The sequence below is a fragment of the Bombus flavifrons genome, chromosome 9 (genome assembly GCF_040668555.2).
Source record: "Bombus flavifrons isolate JBK064 chromosome 9, iyBomFlav1_principal, whole genome shotgun sequence".
NCBI lineage: Eukaryota > Metazoa > Arthropoda > Insecta > Hymenoptera > Apidae > Bombus > Bombus flavifrons.
Window position 1 is genome coordinate 9,593,417 of NC_138450.1, and position 17,282 is coordinate 9,610,698.

General features: G+C 45.3%; 1 protein-coding gene across 7 annotated transcripts in view; it reads left to right on the forward strand.

Annotated features, from left to right (window-relative positions):
- LOC138183433 (ELKS/RAB6-interacting/CAST family member bruchpilot) overlaps positions 1–17,282 on the forward strand; it is a 68,432-nt gene that overhangs the window by 42,634 nt on the left and 8,516 nt on the right. For 6 of the 7 annotated variants that reach the window (XM_069120320.1, XM_069120321.1, XM_069120322.1 and 3 more), the window contains 17 exons: positions 2,001–2,168; positions 3,263–3,430; positions 5,144–5,407; positions 5,733–6,122; positions 7,610–7,912; positions 8,203–8,355; positions 8,458–8,646; positions 8,794–8,933; positions 9,006–11,250; positions 12,696–12,953; positions 13,080–13,267; positions 13,336–13,393; positions 14,862–15,834; positions 15,953–16,506; positions 16,586–16,746; positions 16,811–16,958; positions 17,035–17,216. In XM_069120320.1, the coding sequence (XP_068976421.1) occupies positions 2,001–2,168; positions 3,263–3,430; positions 5,144–5,407; positions 5,733–6,122; positions 7,610–7,912; positions 8,203–8,355; positions 8,458–8,646; positions 8,794–8,933; positions 9,006–11,250; positions 12,696–12,953; positions 13,080–13,267; positions 13,336–13,393; positions 14,862–15,834; positions 15,953–16,506; positions 16,586–16,746; positions 16,811–16,958; positions 17,035–17,216 (6,542 nt within the window). Of the gene's footprint in view, positions 1–2,000; positions 2,169–3,262; positions 3,431–3,513; positions 4,856–5,143; positions 5,408–5,732; positions 6,123–7,609; positions 7,913–8,202; positions 8,356–8,457; positions 8,647–8,793; positions 8,934–9,005; positions 11,251–12,695; positions 12,954–13,079; positions 13,268–13,335; positions 13,394–14,861; positions 15,835–15,952; positions 16,507–16,585; positions 16,747–16,810; positions 16,959–17,034; positions 17,217–17,282 lie in introns of those variants that run through there. The other variant, XM_069120326.1, reaches the window with a different exon arrangement.

Sequence of the window (17,282 nt, forward strand, 5' to 3'; positions counted from 1 at the left end):
GCAACTTTCTTCCATCCGAGCTTTCGTTCGAGAGTAAACTATTGGAACAGAATATTTCTCGTCCCATCGTCGATAATAGATCAGTTATACAAGGTCGAGCCTCTTTCGAAAACTGGCCAGCCACCCCGAGAACTGTCTCTTTCTTTCTCTCTTTCTGTCCCTTTCTCTGGTGTGAGTCGTTGATCTGACTGTTCGCAATGGTTCACGTAACGCGCGCGGAAACGATGCGCGTCGTCGTTCCCTCGTTGACGACGAGACGAGGCAGGAAAAATTTCCCGCGAGTTTCCCGCGTACGTGCGTATGTGTGCAGCCGTAAACGACGATCGTAGAACATAGTGAACGTAGAGAACCTTACGTCTGCCTCTGCGGCTCGTGGCCGTCGTTGAGAAACACCGAGGAACCCGAGACGATGCGTGACGCCGCTTCGCGGATCGAAAGCGATCGCCACGATCGCTCGCCTCTACGTAGACCTGTTGTTTTTCACCATCTTAGCACGATATATAGAACGCTGGAGAGAGGGGGGATCGAGGTTCGATCGCGATCCATCGATAGAATCGCTATCAATCAACGTACCGATAGATTTCATCGATTCCTCGATCCCTGGTGCTTTATCTTTGGGCTGAGATACGTGCGTACACGTCATCTGGTTAGAGAGATACCCTCTGATCGAAGTAATCCCACATAAAAGTCACGGATATGGCAAACGAATGGATTCGTCCCGTGGGATTAGAGGTGTAAGATGACCTATAAGTTGATAGATCACCAGGGACGTGTTCGAGGAAATTATATACGTAGATGCGGAGGACGCATCGATCTTCGATGTCTTTTTCTTGAAATTGCTTATTCTCAGTTTCCTAAGTGTCTTATATACTTCGATCACAGGACCATACTGCCAGAGAGGACCGCGATATCTCCTCCACGCTGCGTACTCTGCTAGTTGATTAGTTAGAAAACATTTAGTTGTGTTGATTCTGCTTGCGATCCCGCGACGGGATCTCGTAACGAGGAGATCTCGCCGAGGGATCCTCACGCGGCCTGCCGACACCAGAGTAGATCAGACGAGCGTAGTAGGTACGTACACGAATAATAAAGAGAGAGACACAATACATAATACGTTCCAGTTCTTCTTCCAACTATTCCAGCCTCGATTATTCCCATGAATTCTATCACGTTCCCCCTAAGACATTCGTTCGAACACGTAATAAGTATATCTCTCGTACACGCAGGATACACTTTGTTTGTAACTTTGTATCGTTGGTTTCGATATCGCTGCATGCTAAGTATGAAGAATTCCTGTCCGAGTACGACGACGTATCGCTGACACGACAAGAATAAGAACCCAACGATTCAGGCTCCGAGAGAGTTAAAAACGAGAGACGTCTCGAAGCTTTTTAGTCGCTACACAAGGGAACACCTTGTCCGGTGAAAAAGATGTTCTGAGCTTTGTTTCAGAACCAGCTATTCGCAGTCTTACGAATGTCTCGAAAGGTTCACTCATTACTCTAATTGTTTGCTCATAAACCGAGAACGAAGCAGCGAACTTCTCATCTCCTCGAACAGATTCTCTAATTTCCATTTGGTATTTTATCCGTCTCTCGCACACTGATCGTCTCGAATGAAATTCAAGACGATATGAACAATTGGATAGAACGAAAACTCGATGGAATCCGTGTGCGCCGATTTTTCGAATAAAACTTCGAGCCAGCCAGACCAACGACCGCCAGTGACGATCTGGCTGGCTCCGTTTGGTCAGAACGATTTGAGCAAGTCGAAAAGTTGGCGGATCGGAACGGAAGGCGAAACGGCTGACCCGTTTCACGGCCGATTTACGTTTCGACCGAGCGATCGAAGGGAAGTTGGCCGCTGATCGTCGTCGTACTCGGCCACGACGGAGAGACGACAGACCAGACGCCTCCGTCGCTCGTTGTTTCGTCGTCGTTTCGAGACGTAACCGGGTCGCACGGACTGATCCTCTCGTGGACGACGACTCTTTTTCGCAGCTGGACGAGCTCCGGACCGAAGTGCAGCGTAGGGATCAGGAACTACTCGCAATGTCCGCCAAGATGAAAACCCTCGAAGAGCAGCATCAGGATTACCAACGGCACATCACCGTGCTCAAAGAGTCGCTCTGCGCCAAGGAAGAGCACTACAACATGCTGCAGGCTGACGTAAGTGCCCATTTTCAACGCCATTTACTCTTTTTAACTCCACGTACACCCTCCTTCATAAGTATTAGGACACGTGCAAACTAAAAAAACGCGATAATTACAGAGTTCGTAAGAAAAACGACTCTTATCAAATTTTTCGACTTTATCGTAATAGAACGCATAGATTCTATCCCAATGGTCTGAACGAACGTATACTAACACTTATAAAGACGGGTGTGTCTTACTTTACGACAGTCCTAACTTCCTGTTTAGCATCCTCACTTCCAGACTAAAGCGACAAATTCTAACGGATGACGATCTTTGTCTCGCACAAACAAACTATTCCAGTTATATGGAGTTAACGATTCAAACAATCGCGATATCCTGCAGTTACCAGCCAACTTAGCACGACCCAATAAATTCTCTACGAAGATTCCATTCGAGAACGAAGTTTTATCGAACCTTCATAGACGACTAGCGAACGATCAGTTCTTAGGAAGAGTTTTCCTATCGACAATTTCGCACGATGATCTTGCCCTATGCAATGTAATTTATCGGACAGTTACGAGAAGTTTATCACCTAATGAAAAATAATGCGGCGAGTTTAAACTTTCTACAGCTTCGTAAATCACGAGTTTTAAAGTTAAAGCGCATAAAACCCATATAACTTCTAAACAGGTTCCCCCTTGACTTCTGTAAAATCGTCGCCCGTGGAAGTTGGTACATACGGAATATCTACGAAACACAGGTAAACGCGTTAGAAAACGTGACAATAAACGCAATAGTAAATGGACTAGTAAATGCAGCAGTGACATATATAGGGTGGGATCGTTGAAGGGGTCCCGATGTACGGAGAGGTCGGAACTGGGGAAATCGACGTTACGGGGAGGTCGTTACAGGGGAAAGGAAGGACAGGGCTGCAGGAAACTGGGTCGTGCAAAGCTTCCCTCCTCCTGTTCCCTCTCCAATCGGCCCGCTGGACTATTGGTAGCGTTTTCACGTCGCGTGCAGAACGTTGCCCGTGCAATGCGGATTGAATCGTTCCTGTTCCAAGTGGTTCCCACCCCTGCACACGTTCGTACGATGACCTCGTGTGCGTGGTTACGTGCGTACAGGTGGAGGAAATGCGGCAGCGGCTCGAGGAGAAGAACCGGATGATCGAGAAAAAGACGCAGGCCGCGATGCAGGCGCAACAGGAACGCAATCGTATGAACACCGAGCTGACTGAGCTCAAGGATCACATGGACATCAAAGACAGGAAGATTAACGTGCTTCAGCGTAAGGTGAGTGACCCTGAAACTATTTCTTTCTCTTCTTTCTTTTTTCATTCTATATATGTCTCCGCCTTGGCGTTGCCTTTGTAAGTTGATAAGGAAAGATCTTGGAGCAACTACAAAGGCTTAACGCGTCGAATTTTTAAGCTTACGAGCTTCGTTCGTTCGTTTCCTTTTTAAGATTGAAAGTCTGTGCAGAACGAGTAGGAATGGTCTCCAAAGCGACGTGAATTATAGTTTCAAAGGGGAGGCGGTCCATTCTGTCCGAACAGAATGGCTAAACACACGGTGATAATGATCGCCCGGTGTAAATTAAAGCTTAATTGATTACACGGATCCGTTTCAATTACGAGTAAAACGCGCGTCGACGCGTATTCATCTTCTCCATTACCGATCCTCGCAATTACTCTCGTTTTGCACAGACTTGTATAATTTATCTCATTCAAGGATATTCGTCGCCCTATTCCACTAAACTCGAAACGATCATAGGGAACATAATTACAGAAACATAATTTTAGAAATGTCGCAGATCGTGTAATTCGTATAATCAAAAATTGATAGATGTTTAACGGTATCAGACGTAATGCAATCGTATCGTTATAAATCGATTTGTTGTCTTGAGAGAAACGCGGATCACTGGCCGATCTTTTCATTCCTCGGCGATAGTGATTAATTCCGCCGAAACTAAAAAGGAGTTTTGGCCTGGTAATTAATCAGCCAGCCAGATGACAAAGAGGAAGCGCGCGCTTAGCGTATAATATTCGTAGGATGCGACCGCGGAGTGCGCATGAGTGTGAATCTTGCTGTCGATTGGAATGAGTGTGAGACGTGCGCGCGCCCGCGCGACACACTTTTTGTAATAATATTTTCTTTAGTCGTGCTGTGTAAAGGCTGTAGTACGTAAAACCCCGACATCCCCGTTATCTTTAAGTTCGCACAAGCTCCCTTTTCACCCGTTTATTTTTCATTTTGTACCTTGTTCCGTTCGAATAAAGCTACTTACAAGTTACGTTGCATCGCCTTGTTTTATTTCTTTTATCCAACACTTCCATCACGAATCGCACCCCTGTATGTATTTATGTTTTGTTCGTGTCGTTGGTGATCGACGATAGCCAATATGTATAAAGAGAAGAGTTGAAAGAGGTACGTTATTTCTGTTAAAGGTACGATCGATCAGGCTGTCGTTGATTACCAATGTGTCGACTAGAGACAACATCGCTTGACAATTACTTTCCATTTTGTTATTTTTACCATTTTTTTGTCATTTTTTCGTTTCCGCATCGCGGAACGCTTGTTTTTACGATTCCGTTTTTTTTTTCTACCGCGATAGAGACCGTTGATTATTTGTTGCTGTGTATCGCGAGTGTCTGATTGAGTAAATGTCTTGTCGAGCCGTGAACAATGGCTGTGAAGATCGATGATACGAGATGGCAGGTAAGTAAGAATTTACGATTATATTAATGGTTTGTGCATGGTAAACTGCGGATCCCTAACACGGTTAAGAGAATACACCACTAATCACGTTGACTGAAATTAATCGCACACGAATTAACATTCTCTCTTATCGTCTTTGATCCAATAAAACTGTATCGTTCTTAAAAAATCTTGTTCCATCGTAACTTATTTTCTCTCTGTCTAAGACTTTGCGCGATTTCGATCGACCCGTCTGAAAGGAATGAAAGAAAAGTAGAATCTCTAACGGCCAAGTTGTTGTTACTACAGATCGAGAATCTAGAGGATCTGCTGAAGGAAAAGGACAACCAAGTCGACATGGCCAGGGCGCGTTTAACGGCAATGCAGGCGCACCACTGCAGCAGCGAAGGTGCCCTCAGTAGCCTCGAGGAGGCGATAGGAGATAAGGAGAAGCAAATGGCACAATTACGGGAACAGAGGGACCGGGCGGAGCAGGAGAAACAGGAAGAAAGGGAATTACACGAGAGGGAAATCGCCGAGTACAAAATGAAAATTCACGCTCTCGAGTCCGAAGTAAGTCCTCGTGGTAGCACAATACACCTTTTTGTCTCCCAATCGATTCCTCTTCCCTATCAATTTTCCCGAACTAGACTAAATCGTATATTGATTACAAATTTATAAGGAACGTATCCAATTCTAAGTGCGTTCGAAGTACACCTTGTTTAGCATCGTTTCAGTCGATACGATCAATAATGCAGCTCGAGCTTCTATGAAACTTTAACTTCCCACCATTGCCCCTGCTAACAAAAACAAAAAACTCTTCGTGCGCTTTTCTCGCGTTGTTCCTTAGCCAAAGATCGTCCAAGTGTTAGTTTCTGATCGTTTCTGCTCACGGCAGGTTGAGAAATTGGGCGCCCGTTTGGAAAGAGCACAAGCAGAAAAAGACCGACTGGAAGCGAAGCTGGAAAGTTCACAGTCGGAGCTCGGCAAGAGCAAAGCCGAACTGGACAAGGCTGCGTCCGAGGTTGGTCGTAGCGGAGCCGACTGGGAGGCTGCCAAACAGAGACTGACCAGGCTCGAACTGGAGAACGAAAGACTCAGGCACGATCTCGAAAGGTCTCAGAGCACTTACGGCAGAAGCACGCTGAATTCCTCTCAGGAAATGGACAGGATCTCCGAAAGAGCCGAGAAGACAGCCGCGGAACTCAGGAGGGCTCAGGCTGAGCTCAGGGTCACGCAGGCTGACAACGAAAGAGCTAGGGCTGAAGCTGCTGCTCTGCAAGAAAAGGTAAAATATCGCTTCTACTCCACTTAGACAATTTTACAGCTACCAAAGTATTTTTACAATCTCGCCAGAGCGTCTCAGATATATTAGCCAATGCTGACCATCTCTGTTTCAACACATTCGAGACGTGCTTGTCCACCGGAAATTGACAGTTATAAAATGATATATAGAATAATATATTCTATTCTCTATTTATAAATTAACTCTTTTAAACATTTTATTCACTTGATTTTGAAGCCAATAATCGTTTCGCTCTTTTGTCGTCTCATCCTAGAATTCATTTCTTGAACAGAATTGACTTTCTTGGCAACAGTTCGAAAATTGATTGAAATGTAAATTTCTGCAGATCAGCGAACCGCTGAGTCCCCGGCGATTGGGGAAACGTATCGTGACTCAATAGCATGACTCAACGTCTCGGTCACCGGTCACGAATGCTTTAACAAACCTTCTAACCACATGATCGATTCGAAGCGAAACGAATCCGCAAATCTCGCTCAGAAATCACTTCCACCGCTGACGGAACTTTTCGTTGAATCAAGTAATCGATGAACTAGTCGAGTCGATAAAAAGATCGCGCGTCAAGGGACCTGCCTTGCGACCAATTAACCACCGAAGTATCCCCAGCTACGATTCCCATCCCCATAATCTGTAGCTGGTCGTTTTGCCTCTATTAATGAACGATCGAGTCTACTTGGCAGCCCTGTTCCGCTTCCAAGAAGCAAGAACAATCGCCTTTAATCGCGATCGATTCACGAGGCCACCACAGTCTGGTCCCGATCCGTACACGCTGTGGTAGTCGAATCTAATTTCCAATCACGCCTTCGTTCTTCCCAGGCATCGCCGGTGTTCCCGATGTTCGTCGATGGCGCGAAACGAACCGGTAATGAAACTGCCGGCTAAGTGGCCGGAAAATTGCACGCAACTTCACACTCGAGTGCAATCGAAGACACCTGACTAGAATTTCCGTAGGGGTTGCTCGTTACCCCTCGTTTCGATCCATTTCGAATGATTGACTCTTCCAGAAAAGATTTCTCTTTAGAGCTTTTCTTTAGGTCGTCGAGCTTTTTCCCTCGGACTGATTACTCGAGTCGATGTATTTATTTAATCCCTGTATAATAATAAATCATCGCTTCACGTGGAAACATTAATAAGCACGAATGATACGAACGTAGGTTACAGCAAGCAGAGGAGAAATTGATTTTAATTAACGCAACGTGATGAACAGGCAACGCGTTAAATCTGTATTAATAACGACGTGCATGTATTTTCTCCAACGACGCAGCTATTACGAAATTCTAGAGATTAATTTCGTGGACGTAAACCTCGAAGCAAGTAGAATTATGAGATTCTTGAGCTGGCGATCGCTTAAATATCTGATGAGTTTATCCGGTGAAAATTCAATACAAACGATTAAACGTGTCTTAAATACTTCGACGAACCGAATGGAATGAAATATAAAAAGTGTTAAAACTTTTCGATGGTTTTTAAAGGTGGAAAAGAGTCAAGGCGAGGTGTACAGACTGAAGGCCAGATTGGAAAATGCTCAGGGTGAACAAGAGAGTCTTCGAGATGAATACGATCGAGCACAGGCTTCGGTGGCTCGTCTGCACTCGGAACGGGACAAGGCAATCGCGGAACTTGAGAAAACACAGGAGGAACTGGAACGGACACAGGCTACTCTGGGCAAGGCACAACTTCAACAGGATAAATTGCAAAATCTACTGGACAAAACGCAAAGTGAAGTGGACAAGCTTCAAGAGAAATTGGATAAAACGCAAACGGAAATTCGCAGGGTAAGTGAAAGAGAATTTACCTACAGTTTTCACGTGTAAATTTACCTCTGTTACGTGAAACAACTTTTCTGGAAATTACTAAGTTAAATACTTGAATAATTTATGTAAATCACATAGAAGCTAAACTGGGCAACTTTATCGAAATTGAGAGGGTAAACCACTTTGAAATATTAAAAAAGGAAAATCAATTGGAGTTAATTAATTTGGCTCCTGAGTAGCTCGTAAAACGTAAACACAGACTTAAGGTAGAAACTAGAAAAGTTACGGTGAAACGATTCGATTCCATATAGATGCAAATGGAAAAGGAAAAGCAGAACTACGATTTCGAAAACTTGCAAAGCCAACTGGACAAAGCGCTCGGCCAATCGACAAGGATGCAGAAAGAACGGGAAACGATTCAATTGGAAGTTGACCGGTTGCAGGATAAGTACGAGAAAGCTCAGGTAAGAGAAGGTGATAACAGAAACATGATCGCGGATCATATTTGACTAAAGTATCCACCACAAAGACGGGTAGCATTAGTAAAAGTATCCTTTTACATCCAGATGATAATGCAACGACTACAGAAGGAGAGGGACAACTTTCAGGAAGAAACAGAGAAACTGCACGAGAGGATAGAGTTCCTACAGAATCAAATAGCGAAAATGCAACGGGACAAGGAGAACGTACTATCGGAACTCGAATTAGTTAAAGAGAGATGGGAGAAGGCTCACAATTCTCACCAGAAGTTAACCGTAAGTAGCCTGATTTTTCTTGTAGGTCATCAAGGACAGTTAATGTCGGAAGAGAAAGGGAGAGAGAGAGAAATTGCATAAAATAGTATTTAATTACAAAGTTGTATCTCGTTATAAAATTGTATAAAATTGGTCATTGTAACGTAGCTTGAACGAGACGACGCTATGACTGAAATCGAAATCCTGAAGGAGAAACTGGAGAAAGCGCAATACTCGATGAACAAGGCTCACGAGGAACGGGAGAACGCGAACAAGGAGTTTGAGAAGATGCTGGAGAAGTATGACAGGTGAGTGCTCGTGATTTTCCGTTCGATAAGAGTGACGATCGATCACGAAAAATCTTGTTATGATTTCGACAGAGCCCAGAGCGAGGTGTATCGGCTGCAAAATCGCATCGAAGTGATGGAAGCTGACAAAGACAGGCTAGAGCTTGAGGCGGAAAAGCAACAGATGTTGGCATCGAAGAGTCGCGACGAGGCAAGGAAAGCCCAAGAGGAATTGGCCCGCGTGCAAGAGATGTACGATCGAGCGGCTCTCCAATTAGGTCGCACGAAGGAACACGAAGAGAAATCGAAGGAAGATCTAGATAGGTTAGCGGTGGATCTGGAAATGGTACGGGAACGTTACGAGAAATCGCAGATCGAGCTACGCAGGTTACAGAACGAAAGAGAGAAACTTGTAGCTGACAACGAGAGGATCAGTTTCGAATTGGAGCGCGCTCACTCCCAGTTGACCAAGGCTCAGGCGGCGACAGATAAGACGCAGGAGGAGTTAGCACGAATGCAGCTGGAGATAGAAAAGATGTACGAGAAACACGACAGGCAGCAAGCCGAAGTGAGGAAGGCGCAAGCGGAGACGGAGCGGCTGCGAGTGGAGGCTGAGAGCGCGCGCGAAGAGTGCGAGAGGTACGCGACCAGGTTCGGCAAGTATCAAGAAAGCCAAGAACGGCAGAAGGAGGAACACGAGTGGGCGAAGCTGGAGGTGGAGCGGCTCCGCGATCGGCTGGAGAAGGCGTTGGCGGAACTTGAACGCGCGAGGAAGGCCGAGCAGGACGCCTCGAGGCTGCGCGCCGATCTGGAACGTGCGGAAGGGGTGCGAGGTAAATACCAGTACGAGCAAGAGAAGTGGCAAAGCGAGGGTAGTAGGCTACAACAGGAGGTGGACAAGCTGCGCGAACGCCTGGAGGGCCGTGAGTCGGAGCTGAAGAGGACGCAGTCGGGCAACGCCGAGCTCGAGGCGAAGCTGCACGAGACGCAGCTTCAGCTCGAGCGGGCGCGCGAGGAGACCAACAAGGCGACTGCGGCGCAGGAGCGGAATCGCGGCGAAATCGAACGCGCTAGAATCGAAACCGAGAAGATACGCGATCGTCACGACAAGGTGAAGGCGAGAGCGGACGCCCTGGAGGCGGACAACGAGAAGCTCCGCGTCGAGATTGTACGGCTCGAGAGACTGATGCAAACCGAGGGTAAGACCAGATCGGAGAGCGCGAGCATCGAGGTCGAACGGCTGCGCGCCAGCCTCGACAAGGCGATCGTCGCGCGCGATCAGGTGGAGCTCGAAGCGGGCAGACTGGCCAAGGAACTCGAGAAGACGCACATGCAGACGGCCAAGTATCAGGAGGCCGCAGAGGCGAACAAGAAGGAGCTCGAACGGCTAGCCGCGGAGATGCAGCTGCTCAGGGACGAACGGGAGGCACTCAGGCAGGAACTGAGACGGGTGCAACAGCAGCAGCAACAACAACAGCAGCAACAACAGATCGCTGGCAGCGAGGAGATAGCTCACTTACAGCACGAGCTGCAGCTGGCTCAACGGGAACGCGACAAGATGGCCGCGATCCTCGAGAATCGAGAGAAACACTCCGAGAAGATCGAGAAGGTGAAGGAAAAGCTCGAGGCGGAGGCGAAACAGCTGCAAGTGGAACGCGATCAATTGGTGATACAACTAGAGAAATCGCAGGAGATGCTGGTCAACTTCCAGCAGGAATTGAACACGAACGAAGCGGAGCTCGAGCGTCAACGCGAGGAGGTTCGCCGGTTGCAGCAGATGCAGCAACAGAGGGTACACGCGCAGACGCCGGATAGAGCCGCGAAGGAGGCCCTCGAGGCGCAGATGCGAGAGGTTCATCGGCTGAGCCAGCAGGTGCAAAACCTGACTCAGGCCCAGACGAAGGAACGACAGAGGGCCGATCAGGCCGAGAAACGCGTGCAAGAACTTCAGAAGCAGATCGTCTCGAGGGATACGAGCGCGGCTGCCGGTGGCGTGAACGAGGCACAGCTCGAACAATGGAGGAAGCTATGCGAGACGGAGAAACAACGGGCGGACGCGGCCGAGAGGCAGGCTACTGAGCTACAAAAACGTATCCAGAACACCGAGAGGCAGCTACACGCTCAACAACAGCAGATCCAGCAGATGCAGGTGACGATGCAGCAGCAACAACAACAGCTACAGCAGCAGCAACAGCATCCGCAACAAAACGGCCAGGAGGTCGCCAGGTTGAGAAAGGAGCTCGAGCGCGCGCAAGAGAACGTTAAGCAGGCAGGCGTCGAGCGCGAGCGGTTCCAGGAACAGCTCGAAAAGCTGTGCCAGGAACTGCAGAAATATCAGGTTAGCAGCAGCACGACCTGCACTCGCTCGCGCGCTAACCTACACTACTACAGCCTACATCCGCACCATATAATGCCTGCACTATGTCTCTGCCTATGTATACCGTTGGCTGATCGTTGTCGACCGGCTGCCGACACGTCATCGCGCCTCCTCGTCTCTCTATGTCTTCTCATTTCAACCGCAGCCTCTGCCTTCGTCGTCGACGAAGCAGAAACTCGCCCACAGCTCATATACACGCCGCAAATAACAAACAAAAAAAAAGTCAAATCATATATCAAATATTATGCATATGTAACAGAACGATAACGATCGAACGATATCGTGTATATATATATACATATATATAAGATATATATATACGTATACAAACGAAATCGGAAAAAAACCAAACCACGATGCACCCGCACAATCTTTCTCATCTTATGTTGCGTACATGTATATCTCGGGGCGTCCGTCACACTTCACAGCGAAGCGCAACATCGCCTTCATCATTATCATTCTCCTCGAATTTTTTTAACCTACCTCTATGAACCCCTCGTTTCTCCACGAAATCGTTTCCCCCAAAACCATTTGCGATTACTCTCAAGCACAGCCATACGCGCCCATTGCTCTTTCTTTTCCGTTATGCCGATTTTTATCGTTATGTTTGTTATTGTTATCACCAGCATCAGCGACGAGATGATCGAAGCGATACGAAAAAAGCGAATTGTTCCTTCTTTCTAAATGATCAGGAACTTGCAGTTAATATCACAACGATCCTCTCATTCGCCGATTCATTTGGCTGGTTATTGTTACTGCTGTAATTTTGTTGCGCGTTCGACATCGCAACGATGAGCAACCTTATTACGAGTATCACTTTTTCGTTTCCTTAATTTTTGTTTCGTTTTGGGAGCATGCCACTGTATTCGAGATGCCAGAGATAGAAAATGGTTACTTCGTTTTTGTAAGATGCGACGAATGACCACGAGAATCAAGCCTTGTGTCTGCGATTCACGATTATTTTGTACAGGCTGGAGAATGAATCACGAGCAATGCACACAGAATGCGTTCCGCACGTTTTGTACGTACGTTCACCTCGAGACATTTTTTATCTCGACGCATATGTTTTTTATAAGTATTCTGTACATATTATACTTCGCTATGAACGTCACTAGATATACGAGGAATTGCGAATTTCTTCTCATCTGCGCGTCTGACTTGTTTTTTAATTGCGTTTCCATGCATCTCTCATTTACAAAAGCCGTGACCATGATGACCGTATTCGAAATTAAATCAATTTACACGTTGATACCAAAAGAAAAACGCATCTGAAAAGTATAGAAAAAATCAGAGTGCACGTTTAGACGTAATGGTCGCGGCTATGAGCGAAACGGCTTTCATTTGCCTAGCTGTAGCGTCTCGTAAACGCGGAAAAACGAAAGTTTACAACGTTTGTTTCTACGCAGGTGGACTTGCACGAGGCGAACAAGAAACTCCAAGCTGGCGCCGCGAAGGCTGGTATCGATACTACTCAAGAGAGAAGACAATTGGAGGAGCAGAGACGCCAAGTGGAAGAACAGAGAAAGCAGATGGAAGAACGAGCGAAGTCCGTAGATCAGAAAGCTAGAACGATAGAGGAGAAGGAGAGGACGCTCCAAGGTCTCGACCAGGACCTAAAGAAACGGAAAGCGAAGATGGATCAGTTGGAGCAGCAGTTACAAAGAGTAACTTGATAGATCAGTTGTTTATTGAAATTACATCCGGTCTTATTCTCGCGCGATAAATAGATTCCAAAAAAGAAGATCGATATCGCTTGATAATTTTTTCAAGTCACTTTCTTCTTTGTATAGAGCGGTGGGTCGCCGGACAAGAGGTTGGCGGAAATGCAGAAGGCTCTCGAAAATTCCGAGAAGGAGCTGGAAAAGGCGAAAGAAGAGTCGACCAGAAGCTCAGCCGAGACGGAAAGGTTACTGCACCTGATACAGATGACTCAGGAAGAGCAGAATGCCAAGGAGAGACAAATCAGAGAACTTCAAGAGTCAGTATCAGGCATAAAAATTCAAATGCTCGTACAGTATGTCACTAACGATACAATTTTGTTCGCAGTGCACTCAAAGCCGCACAAGCCAAGTTGAAACAAGCCGCAACTGCACAGCAACAAGAGGTCAGTAAGCAAATTTATCTTTTTCCATTTCTTATATTAAAAAAAATCGTATATTTTAACTAGAGAACGATATTAATCTTACTTAATTAGTTTTGAATTATTAGAAATTACTTTTAACCGCGCAAAGAATGATCTCTATAGATTTTCTACTAACGCAGTTTCTTTGCGCTGTTCCAACCGCATTTAAAAATTAATATCGATGCGATTGTGACTAATCAGTTGTCCTTTTTAAATTTTCACGCTGACCCTGGACACGGCACGTACACGTTACGATCTGTGTGTTTGCTTGCTTGATCGTCCTGGTTGTTTTTTCTCTGTATTTGATCGTCCATTATTGTTTACATATTGTGGCCCGTGTCCCTACATTTCGATCTGTTTTCGTGCGAAACGAACTTGCGTTTCCGAATGACGAATTGAAAAAAAAACAAAAAAAAAATCTCTCGAAACCGAACACGGAAATCACGGCACAAAATAAAACTGACAAAAATATATAAAAAATACAGGCGGGTCCCACCGGATTCCTAAAAAGCTTGTTCTAAGGTCGATTTTCGTTGGGGACGCCTTCTCCGTTCTTTTTAGTACAATTTGCATATTAAGCGAACTTTACAAGTACACGAACTTATTATACGAAACTAATCGAACGAAAGGAGATCGTACTGATTCGCCATTGACAAACACACTTGTCAAGATATATAATTATTTTACGTAACGCTGCGACCATTGTTAACATATTTAATAATTGATAGCGGGAAGATATTGACGATAATAATAATAAATATAGATATATATATATAAATATAAATATTAATGTAAAGGTGATGAGAGAGCGAGCGATTAATGTTAATTAATTATTAACGATGCGATCGTGTATGTACATATATATGTAACATGAATATATGTATATACATATCACGCTGGAGAATGGACAAACGCATGTACTGTACATGTGTATATACACGTACACGACAGAGATATACGTATGTAGATATATAAATATAAATATATACATAAAAAGAAAGCATGTGAATGGTGTAAGGCCGAGGCAGAGAACGGCGAGCAGAGGAATTAAAAGAAACAGAGGAGAGATCTTTCAGAGGCTGACTTTCCACATCGTCATGCCATGAGAGACGATGGCTTCGACGAAAGCGACGAGATAGAAAAAAAGGAAAAAATAAGAAAAAACCAAGAGGGGAGAAAAAGAACGAGAGAGATCACTAGAGAGAATGAGAGAGAGAGAGGAAGTCAAATGGCACGTTCGCAGCCATTCGGAGACGCACCCTTACGTCGTGCAGTACGAAACATTTCGATATACACGGGTCAAAAATCACCGTGTTTTTCCCCAACTCCCCTACGACCGTTCACCTACCCTTTTCGTTCAATTTTTCTTTACGTTTACACCCGTTGCCTTCGCACACGCACCACAACGCCTGTCGCAACGTCCACGCGCACCGATGCACGCACACAACAGCCAGAAACCTCTGGAACCGCTCTCCAAAACGCCAGGGAACGCGAGGAATCTAAGAAAATCGAGCTGGAAACGAAAGACCGGCGAATATCGGAACTAGAACTGAAGGCATCCTCCCTGGAGAAATTGCTAAAGGAGCAATTTGCTTGTTCGAAGAAGATGAAGGACGCTAAGAACTTTAGTTTGGAGGATAACGAGAGCTGGAAGAAGGAGTTGGAACTGAAGAACCAAAAAATTGCCGAACTGAAGGATCAACTGGCAGTCTGTAAAAGCGTGAAGAACAGTGACAACGAATGCACCCAAAGCTTGAAATTGACGGATGAACTAACGGAAGAGAAGGAGTCCTGGAGGAAGGAGATGGAGGTGAAGAACGAACGCATATCGCAACTGGAAGACGAAATAAAAACCCTCAAGTGTTCGACGAGGGTGGAATCAAAAAAATGCAAAGACAACGAACCTAAAGTACAAGATAACGACGAGACCTGGAAATTAGAAATTGAAACGAAGAACCGACGAATCGTTGAGTTGGAGCAAGAAATGGAGTCCCTGGAGAATTTCCTCAGGGAACACGCAGATACCGAAAGCGTACGAGATCTAGAGGTTATAATCGAGAGGAAATCGAGAAGAATAGAGGAACTGGAGGACACTGTGGCTGAGTTCGAGGACTTTCTGAAGCAGAATCCCGATGTAAAAGAGCTGCATGATCTTCGTTGTCAAGTGACCGCTGGGAATAGACGAATTCAGGAATTGGAGAGGTGGATTCAAAAGAACGGCGAGAATAGAGAATCTAGAATCAATCAGGAAAGAGTTATCGAATTGGAAGAGATGGTCACGCAGTTAGAAGAGTACGTGAGGAAGCACAATGTGGATGTGTTGAAAAGAAAGTTACAAGATCGTGAGTGCAGAATCGATCAGTTGCAAAGTCGAGTTGGGTATTTGGAAAAGGAACTGTTGAAAGTCGAAGAAAACCATCGAGGTAAGATTGTTTCAAAATCCTAATATTAATCCTGATCCTTCGTTCTTTGTCTTTTCTAAACGTTCTCAATCCTGGTTTAATAATCGCAGTCAATTATTAACCGAGTTCCAATTTGCAGGAAAAGAAACACAAGAGGACCATGAAGAGGAAGGGGCGACTATGAAAGCAGACGATCCTTCTTGCGCTCAAGTGATCCAATGCGCGGAGGTGCTTGAAACGGAACAAAAGATGAGGAAGATGGAGCTTGCCATATTTGAGAAGGATAACAAGGTTCAGGAATGCGAACAGCAGATCGTCGAAGATAAGGAAGAAATAACGAAACTCGAAAAACAGGTAGCTACTCTGAAAAAAGAACTAAGTGAGTATGACGATATCGGGGTTCTAAAGGAAGAAATCAGAGTGAGGGATGAGAGGATTCAACAATTGGAGGATGAAGTAGACTCCCTCGAAAGAGCCTTCAGCGAAAGGATCGATTTGGAGCAAATTGAGGAACTGGTAAATGTGATCAAGGAGAAGGAAGACAAGGAACGACAATTTTCGAAAGAATTGACGGAGAAAAGGAACAGGATCGAGGAGCTCAGCGAAGCTCTTCGCGAAAGCGTTGTCATTACAAGCGACAGCGAAAGAAAATTACAAAACGAGGAGAAAATGAAGAAGGAAGCTCTTCAAAGGGTAAAGAAGACTAAGGCATTTGAGTAAAGCGTTTTGTAAAAATAAATCATGATCGTAATTTGTTGTTTTTCTCTTCCAGATAGCTAAGCTGGAACAAAGAATTGCCTCGATGCAATCCGCTTCAGCGTTAAAGTGCATTACTTGTCAACCCCTTCTTTCGAAACTGCACAAATACGAGAAGAAACTTAGAAGTTTTACCGAAGAGAGAACCATGCAACTCGAAGACCTTCGTCAAATGAAGTAAGCAATTTCGAAAAGCGACGTGTTCTTATTAACGGTCTTTATAAAATTATTTTGTCGACAGACGAGAAGCTCTGAAAGCCGCAGTCTCCGAGAAAGACGCACACTTGGCTCTGCTAGAACTTTCAGGGCTAAAAACTGTTGCTCAATCCGAGCAAGCGGATCAACTGAAAGCAGATAAGAAAAGATTATTGGAGAAGTTGAAGAAAGAGGTACTTTCTAGTTCTTGATGACTGATTGGAATGAAAAAGGTGTATTTTCAAGGAGGGATGAAAATTTGTGTTATAGGATGAAGAAAGCATCGAATTATCGGTGGAATCCAGTCCATTTTGTTCAGAGGGAACGCTACAACTACTCACGAAGATTTTGGAAACATCCGACGACGACGAAGAAAAAACATCGAACGATCGTCGCAGTGATTCAAATTCCCCAAGACCGGCTACGACGAACGGCGACAGTTGTGCTGATTCGTGAGTTTCTTTTTATTATTAGTTACTTCACATAGTTTGATAAACACGATAGCACAAGTTCATCGT